Below are 9023 nucleotides of genomic sequence, written 5' to 3' on the forward strand. Positions count from 1 at the left end.
ATCATCCTAAAGCATTAGCCTATATTGTACAGTGCTGCTCCTAAGAGACGAAAGAAAGGCTTGTGTTCTGCAGAATACACAGCTGCATTTTAAATGTAGTATTGTTTTATGTAACAAATTTTCAGTCCAATCCTGTCCTATCATATATGGAAAAAATAAATTATTTGAGGTTGTATTAGAATTATTCTATTTGACATTGAACTAAAAATATACAACAGCTGACAATTGAACAATGCAGGGAAAGTGAGAATTCACAGAAAGTGTGAGCAAAGAAGGAACTGAGAAATTACATATCTTCACCTGAAAGCTGAAGGGAGATGAAGAGAAGACTGAAATGATGCAAATAGGCTATCACATGTAAACACCAGAAACAAAGTAATGGTCCCAACAGTAGACTGACTGCATAGTGAGGTGGGCAACAAAAGACTGCAATAAGGGTGCAAAAAGCAGAGGAAGAACAGCATGTGAGAGGGTATGTGGATGAGGTGAGTTGGAGACAATGAGAGCAAAAGACTATGCCCACAGAATATACTGAGACAGGCTTGAGAAATGGACTTTGAACAAATTTTAATATGCATGGTTAGATTTTTTATGAAATCCTGAAATGGAAAGTACCTTCTTTCTGATGGTGAGATACAGAGCAGATGTAGTTTGTGTGAGGATCTAATGTGCTTTTTCTGTTGCTTATTTTCTGAAGTAGATTTTTTAACTTCTTGTTTTGTTTTAAAAACTTCACTGTAAGGAAAGTCAGTTTAGCCATTCTGTGAGGATGCCTAAAAGGTTGTGTCTTTTTGCACATGTGAGAGTGTTGGAAGGAAGCTTTTGAGATTGCAAAATGCACAGAAGACAATGGAGTCTCAGTAACAGAGAAAGATAAAACAAACAGTGACTGGGACCCCTCGACCTTTTGTCATGTACACAGGCATATGAGAAGATAGTCTCTTTCCTGACAAAGTGAGCATAAAACTCTATTTCATGCAGGAAGGTCTGAATTACCCCAAAACAAATTCACTTAGGCATAATAAGCAGTACAGTCACATTAGCTTGGCATTGCTGTCATGCTTTTTTTCAGTAAAATGGAGCCAATTAAGATGTCATGATAACACTGCTCGGTTGCTTCTGGTATTCAGATGAGTTTGTCATTTTGGAATATTTCCAGGGGGCTCTGTGCTGTGCTTTGTACAGGTTCTATCTTTGCAGTACAAAAAGACAAAGACTGTAGAAGGAGAGGGAATAGTAAAAGAGTGACCTGAGCTGGTCTCTGTAATGTTACAGAGTATGTCAGCTGCAGCATATTTGTGTTTCAAATCTGTAACAAATTCTACCAGCTCAGGATTTCTCACCACTCCTTGGGACCACTCGCAGTACCTTGTTTGCTAAAGTGTACTTGACAGTTCAAGTAGAGGTGGACACTGGTCACCTAGCCAGCTTGGTGATATTACTGTCCTCCTCCTAGTTCCCAGCTGTAGGGTGCAATGTCCCCACTTTCTTCCAGGAATGTTGCAAGAACACCTGTGCTATACCCACTAAAACTGAGCATGATCACATCATAAGTGCTGTCAATGGTATAACTTGGTCTGCAGGGAAATGCAATACAAACAAGGGTCTGTCTGCAATGCCCACTAAAGTTTAAAAGAATCGAGTGCCCTTTCCTTAGTTCTTTAATCCTTTGATCTTCCAGAATGCAATCTAAGTGATTATTGTGAACTTCTGTGTTCATTTGACTTCTGCTTTAAACCTGGAGAAGAGCCAGTGTGCTTGAAATCTTGTTTAGATTTTCCAACAGTGCTGATTATTCTAGTGGAAGTTATTGGTTTACAAAACTTGGCTTGCTTAATGCTGCTAAGTTTCATTATGTAAGTGCTAAATATGTTTACTGTTCTTAACCATCCATTTGCTGGATGAAGAAAAGTACTACGATCTTTGAAATACATGGATGAAAGGGATAGGATATAATGTACATTATTCAGAAGTGGGTTTCAATCTTTATTTCTAAGGAGTAGATTGCAAAATATTCTGTGATCTTCATGTTCCTTTGCTTACAAAACTTCTTGGAAACTTAACATTGTGAACATTGTTAGAGTTGTCACTAACTGAGACCAAATCAATTTTAACACTTATGACCCAGATTGGTGCTAACCTCATTCATCAACTCACAGTGGTTCACATGAGTGTTCCCTGAAAAAAAGATCCAGTAGCCATAACGATAAACACATACCGAAGAGATCTATACAAAGCACAGCTACTTAAAAGAATTATCCCAGCTTTAACTCAAGAAGTCCATGGTTTAAGCATATAGCATTTTGATGTTCCCTTTTTGACACCAATTTCAGTTCCTGTGAGCATCCTTGTAACACACAGCTCTGTCAAGATAAACACCTCTTCACTTCTGTCTGTAGAACTGAGTGAAGCCTAAAAGTTGTAAACTGAACAATATTCTTGCCTGGAGCACACAGCTTGTGCAGTTTGAAATGGGAATGCGGATTCTAAATTTTCTGAGAGAACAAGAAATATCCTTCTCAATCCTTACCAGAAGGATTTGGGGCAATCATTTGAGATTTTAGGTGAAGTGGGGCATTCCATTAGCCAAAAATTACCTTTTTTTTTGAGATGAGAATTATCCTTGTGAGTACATGAGCTGGGGCCAGGACTAAAGTCACAGGCATGATCAACCAAATCAAAAGGAGGAAAACAAAACATAGTGTTCTTTTGACCTTTGGGGTAATTTTAGCAATTTATTATCACTGTCATCTGGATTTCACTCAGCATTCACTAAGAAAACTTACCAGAATATGTTCCTTCTGGGCCAACAGATGTCAAGTATGGGTTTCAACTTAGTACATTCAGTAAAACAAAAAAGCTGTATAAAAAGAGAAGATTATATTCCTCCTTTCTCCCATTCATAGTCATACTCTTGTTTTCACTTTTTTCCATTAAAATTTTGAGTCTTGAGCCCTACATCTTCACCGAAACTATTACAACTCATAAAAAGCCATTATGATTTTTAGATGTTTGATGTGATGCTTTTCATCACCTCAACACTCTAAATGTTTTTCAGCTTAATTTTCATAATCACACAGCACTGTGTGAAAACTTGCCTTTTCTTCTGCAGATTGTTCTTGGAACTTAATTTACTGAGAAGATCTGAATTGCTGTCAAAGTGTCATGCAACTTCTTCATGTTCTCAGATGTGTATTTTCATTTCCTGACTTTACTGTCACAACCATTAAGTGCTGATTTTTATGGTGCAGCATTCCTTTGTTTTATCCCTATGAAGTTGTACCAGACATATGCTGAATACACTTTAGAAATCACCTTTAATGTAAAGGGAAAAAAAAAGAAAAGACAGTGCTGTGCATGAACTTGTTAAGATATTCCTACACAGCAGGGCATGGCATATGTTTTACAACAGGCAGGGAGAAAATGAGGGCTATTCTGTAACAGCATGAGTGGTTGGTCATGAAAGCTCAGAAGAAATCACATTCCAGATGCTGGTACAGACCCTCTCTAAGGAAGGGTGACAGGTGGCAGAGACATATCATTAAGTTGCATGGATAGATTGCACTGAGATTGTGCAACAGCTTTTTGTCTGCTAGTGAGATTGTGAAAATAAAGAAGGATTGCTTCTAATACAGTTCCTTGTTGATAGATCCTTCATCCTTCTAATGCAGATCCTTTCTGATCTCCACAAGCATTCCATGAGTCTGCTCTCAGTATCACAAGTGAAAATGTTTTCCCATTTGGGTTCTTTTAACTGTTTATGGTATGTGTAATGCTCTTACCATGCTAATCCACCTGGTCAGGCAAGATTTAATCTTTCTTGATATTTAATAATTATGATTTCTATCTGCTGGGTCTTTGATTATGTATCCCTTATTTTTGTTCTTTCCTTTTACTTTCAGTAATACATACATTTTGAAAAGTCCCATCCCCTACATTATGAAGTAAACATGCTCAGCTCTCAATGTACTCCGAGCTATTAACAGAGAGCGGATTACCTCAAATGTCCCACATAAGGCTAATCCGTGGATCTAAACATTGATGTGAAATATTGTTCCATCCTTCATTCAGTTCTTCTCTCTATGTCCACCTGCTTCTAGGTAAGTTTTGTGGAGAAGTAGCTTAGCAGGAGACTGAGAATGTTTCAAGATGAGCCACAAAAGAATAGGGAAGTACAATTAAACCCCTTCTCCAGAAAGTCTAGCTCTGGGGAAGTCTAAAATTACTCTTTCTCTTCTTTACTTCCTTATAGCTTATTTATGGATCTTCTTCAATATTTCTGAAGAGTATACTCTATATTAGCACACTTTATTAAAAGTAATTCTTCCTTCTTTTCTGTTACCTCATTAGTTTTGTTATAAACTTTGCCCCTGGTTTTTTTGGTTTTGGGTTTGGTTGTTATTATTTTGGTTGGTTGGTTGGTTGATTTGGTTTAGTTTTCTTCTTGCTTTTTAGTTATGTTGAGCTGTGGACAAAACTACAAAAAACAGTTAATAGTTTGCTTGCTACTGGAACCAGAAGATACTCACTCTAAAACTGGACTTGTTCCTTTTGCATTATTCCAGGGCTGTTGGCTTACTATCAGTATTATAGGGCGCTTTGTACGTGTCAGGCACTGCCACACGCAAAGCGAAAGAAGTAGCAGCAGTAAGTCTTCATTCTAATCCATTCTGAAACAAACTTTCAGTTACCCACCCTGAGACTTCCAGTACCTCACGGTGGCTTCCAGGTATCTGCTGGTCTTGCGCTCAAAGTACTCAGACAATAAGCATCTGCAAAAAATTATGCAAAGCAGTTGAAACAAAATCAGCATTTGTGATCTTGTAAACTAGATCAGGTGTTAGTGCAAGCAGTTAAAAAAATTTCTTTTTGCATGGTTATGAAGCTCTTCTGCATGTCAGAAGTCAACCGCAATTGATTTTTATTATTCATCGGTAGTAAAAAAAGTAAAAGAATTGCCCTGTCAGACTATTTAAGACTTCCTAAAAGCAACAGATCCTTAAAATGGCATGGGTGAAGTTGTGGAAGTGTTTTATTTCCCTTTATTGCCATTGGTTCATTGCCATTGGTTCATATTCTGTGTGTGTGCATGGGGTTTTTTTAATCACAATTTTCCTTGTTTCTACCGGTGCCTAGTGTTTGTTTCTCTTTTTGCTGGTTTTGAGCTGTGATGGGTTTTGAAATCTAGCATGGCTCAGAGCTGCCTCAGCATGAGAAGGTTGCTGTTGCAAGTTCTGAAGCAGTCCTACTTTTGTTTCAGATCCACCTGAGAAAATGTTCCAGATCCTCACAATGCTGTTGGTGGAAACACAGCTCTCCATGGTTTCAGGTGAGAGAGAAACAGCTTTTCAATTCCATCAGCAGAACCAGTGCAGTCCTCAGTACCTGGGCTTCAGCACCTTCAGCGATACTTGCATGAATGGCCAGTAATGCCTTGGAGCCTCTGCTTTCCAATGCCTTACAGACACTGGAAATGCCAGCAGAAGGCACTGGCACTAACTGAACTCAGGACAGATGTCTGAGACTTTCCACAATCAGGCTTCTTTAAAGTATTGTGTACTAACACCTGAGGTGTCTAGCATGGGCAAGCATGGCTGTGAGAGAGAGGATGACCAAAGCTACCCACACCCATTGCGAAGCCGAACAACCTCAGTTTGAGGCAGAGTGAAGTAAAACCATGTCTGCTCCCCTGTCCATGCTTATAGCAGGAGCAGCTTGGCTAAAACCCAGAAGGGGCTTGGCACTTTTCCATATAGTTTTCCCCCTCATTATGGTTGTATAAAAGTGAATAAACCAATATTGCTAAGATGAATTGAAGGTTTCCCTGTAAGTATTCCACGAACACATAGAATAAAAGGAATGCATGGACTTCTCTTTGGAATGTCATTATCAATACTTCCAAGTGCTTCTGAATTAGATCTACTCATATATGGTATATGCAGTATACAGAGTAGTAACACTCTATATTGAATGAGGTATTGTAAATAACTCTGCTTTGCCAGTTACACTTTATAGTGGTAAACTGTTCATAACAATATGAATTACAAATTGGGTGAATGGCTAAGAAAACTATTTTGATATGTTTTCTGTAATAGTGCTGGATGTATCTGAGAAGATGTATGGGAGGATACAAATGATACTCACATGGTTCTAAGCTTGTGGGAGACTGTAATTGCTGCATAGCAATTCTTCCAAGCTATATATGCCTATCCAGTGCAACTCTGTTTCACAGGAGCTACACTGGACTGGGTCAGCCTCAAGTTATTTATGAAATGTGAAAAATATAATTGCCCATTTTGTCCTTTTCTTCCACATTCTGTAATCTCTATAGAATATAGATTATTTAATACGAATACTATATGGTAAAAATGTTAGTGTGAGAATGAACAAAAAATGCTTAAAACTTTTAGTCAAACCAGCAACCATATGCCTCACTACATGACACAGTTGTGCCCAAATGTAAAGAAAATCAGAACATATTTTAATGCAAAAAAAGAAACTGTTTTCTTTTCCTCCTGTAGCTTTATTTACAGTTGAAGTTCCACAACAGCTCTACATTGTGGAGTATGGGAGCAACGTGACCTTGGAATGCACATTCCCTGTGAATGGCTCGATAAATCTAGGGCTCCTGACTGTTGTTTGGGAGCAGAAAAGGCAGGGCTGCTCAAAATCAAGAGGGGTGTACACACTCCGCAATGGGGAAGCACTCCCTCCATCCCAACATCCTGATTACATAGGAAGAGCATCACTTCTGCACAGCCAACTGAAGTTGGGACGAGCTATCCTTCAGATCACCAGTGTGAAGATCACAGATGCAGGATCATACCTTTGTCTCATTGACTACCAGGGCGTGGACTACAAGTACATTACTTTGGAAGTAAAAGGTTAGTGTTTGAATTGAATGTAAGTATATACTCAATGAGATGTCTTCTTCTAAATTCCTACAAGCTTGTAGAAATTGATTAATTTGGAGGAATGTTTTGCTAATTCTCTCACCTGTGGTCAGCTGAACCAAAGCTGTTGTCTTACTGTTGTCCTAAATGCAGACTCATTACCCAGTGCCAATTTACACACCGAGGGGAGGCATTTCTATTTTTTATTCTAATTTGCACTAAGTAGGGAGCAGGTGGTAACCCACAAAAGGCTAGCTCCCCGATCATTGGAACTTTACACTATTTATACATTTTAACAAACAAAGGCATCAGCATTCGTTGGTTACAAATTGCATAACTTTTCTCTTAATTAGTACTCAAACCTCCTATTTGCTAGTTACATCTCTTACTTATCATGCTAATTAGCCTGCAGGAACAGTTCTTCCCTCTGTTTGAGTCTGGGTCCTGTTTTGAGTAGGTGGTCAATGAGTCAATGGTTGCAACTACCCACTGCTGGAATTATCTTTCCTCTAGTTACTGATCAGTTCTGCTGACTTCACACCTGGTGGCTTTCGCCCAGACAGCCCATTCATCTTGGGATTGTCTTCTCTTATCCTTAAAACAAAAGATTAGGCAAGCATACAACTTTCACAATGCAATTGCTTAATTATATATGTCCAGCTATAGCTACTGATTAACAAATGAAAAAAAATTGTGAAATTTGATTCAAATCTTGAGGGCCTCAATAGTATTAGTGCTGGCTAGTCTTTGGTTCAATGGCTAGCTGAGTTTGTCCAGGAGCAGCCTGTGCCAGAGAGGGAGGGCATCTGTTCCCCTCTATCCTCCATCTTTCCTCCTTCCTTCCACACCCTCTTATCCAGTGTTCCCATCTCCCTTCTCGCATTTGATCCTCTGCCTTGTTGGACCACCTCTGGCCATTCCCAAAAGTTTCTCAGAGGTGCTTTAATGTACTTATGAGCCCTTCTGCAGCTACTGAAGTGGCTGTGAATTCCCCAAATGACTGCAGCTCACAGCGCAAGGACATGACTTTCTGTGTTCATCAAATCCAAATGGACATTAGTAATAAAGGTATATGTTACTGGACAGCATGACAGATCAGCCCTTTGAAAGATCTCTGATGTTTCCCACTAACTGCATGTCCATGTGACACATGGCAGCATTCATTTCCCACCCAGACATTTAAATAACAACGTTTGTCAAATGCAAAAATGGAAATGTCTCTTTATAAGACCTAGATCAGTTCCTCTGAAAAGTTAATTTTGTTCTAATATGTTGAAAATAGAACACTTGTTTATAAGCTATGGTAAAACAAACATCTAAACCAGGCTTTTGCTTGAAGTGGCATATTCAAAAAATGAAAACAGAATCCCAGGTGACTTGTGTCCTCTATATAGATAAATTATAAATTTTAGTATCAACTACTGCCTTGTATAAAGTAGTGGAGTAAGTTCTGTCACTGTAAGCATGGTAAGGATTGAATAATGAATACTGCATTGTTCTACAAAACATCCTTCATCATTTTAAAATATGGCATTAAAGGGAAGGAGGGAAAGGAGTGGGAAAATTACTATTGTTGCAGGCAACAATTTCACTCAATGACTTCTTACACAGCATCCTACAAGAGAATAAATACCCAAGTAATGAAAAAACCAGGTGAAGACAAGTTCATTTTTATGTGCCAGTCAGAAGGCTTTCCTCTGGCAGAGGTTTTTTGGCAAAATGAGAAGAATTTCAGACTCAGTGGATCTGCAAATACGACCTATACACTGACCGCAGATGGCCTCTACAATGTCACCAGCATCCTGATGTTCAAACCAAATACAAGTGAGAACTACAGCTGTGTGTTCTGGAATAAAGACCTGAATGAAGATACTTCAGCTCACATCTCCACTTCAGGTTTGTATCACCTTGAACCTGTACAGGACAGAGAATGTCCTCTGTCCTATGACCCATCACTGGAATTCAGTTCTAGAAAAGAGTGTAATATTGATGCTTGGGGAACTAAACAAGTCAGTATTATTTGTCTCCTTGAAGTGCCAGCTAGCTTGCACTCCAGTCTGTAATTTTTCTGTATATTTTTCATATCTATCTATATACATATATAAAAGAAAATATATATCAAAATATAGG

General features: G+C 38.6%; 1 protein-coding gene across 1 annotated transcript; it reads left to right on the forward strand.

Annotated features, from left to right (window-relative positions):
• Positions 1 to 5274: 5274 nt before the first annotated feature.
• On the forward strand, positions 5275 to 8902 carry PDCD1LG2 (programmed cell death 1 ligand 2; the record flags this gene model as incomplete). The annotated part of the gene is made up of 3 exons (XM_009077560.1): positions 5275 to 5329; positions 6522 to 6884; positions 8505 to 8902. Coding segments are annotated over exons 1-3 (816 nt in total), but the record flags the coding sequence as incomplete, so codon positions are not given.
• Between the last annotated feature and the right edge of the window lie 121 nt (positions 8903 to 9023).

This window comes from Acanthisitta chloris, unplaced genomic scaffold (genome assembly GCF_000695815.1).
Source record: "Acanthisitta chloris isolate BGI_N310 unplaced genomic scaffold, ASM69581v1 scaffold21236, whole genome shotgun sequence".
Lineage (NCBI taxonomy): Eukaryota > Metazoa > Chordata > Aves > Passeriformes > Acanthisittidae > Acanthisitta > Acanthisitta chloris.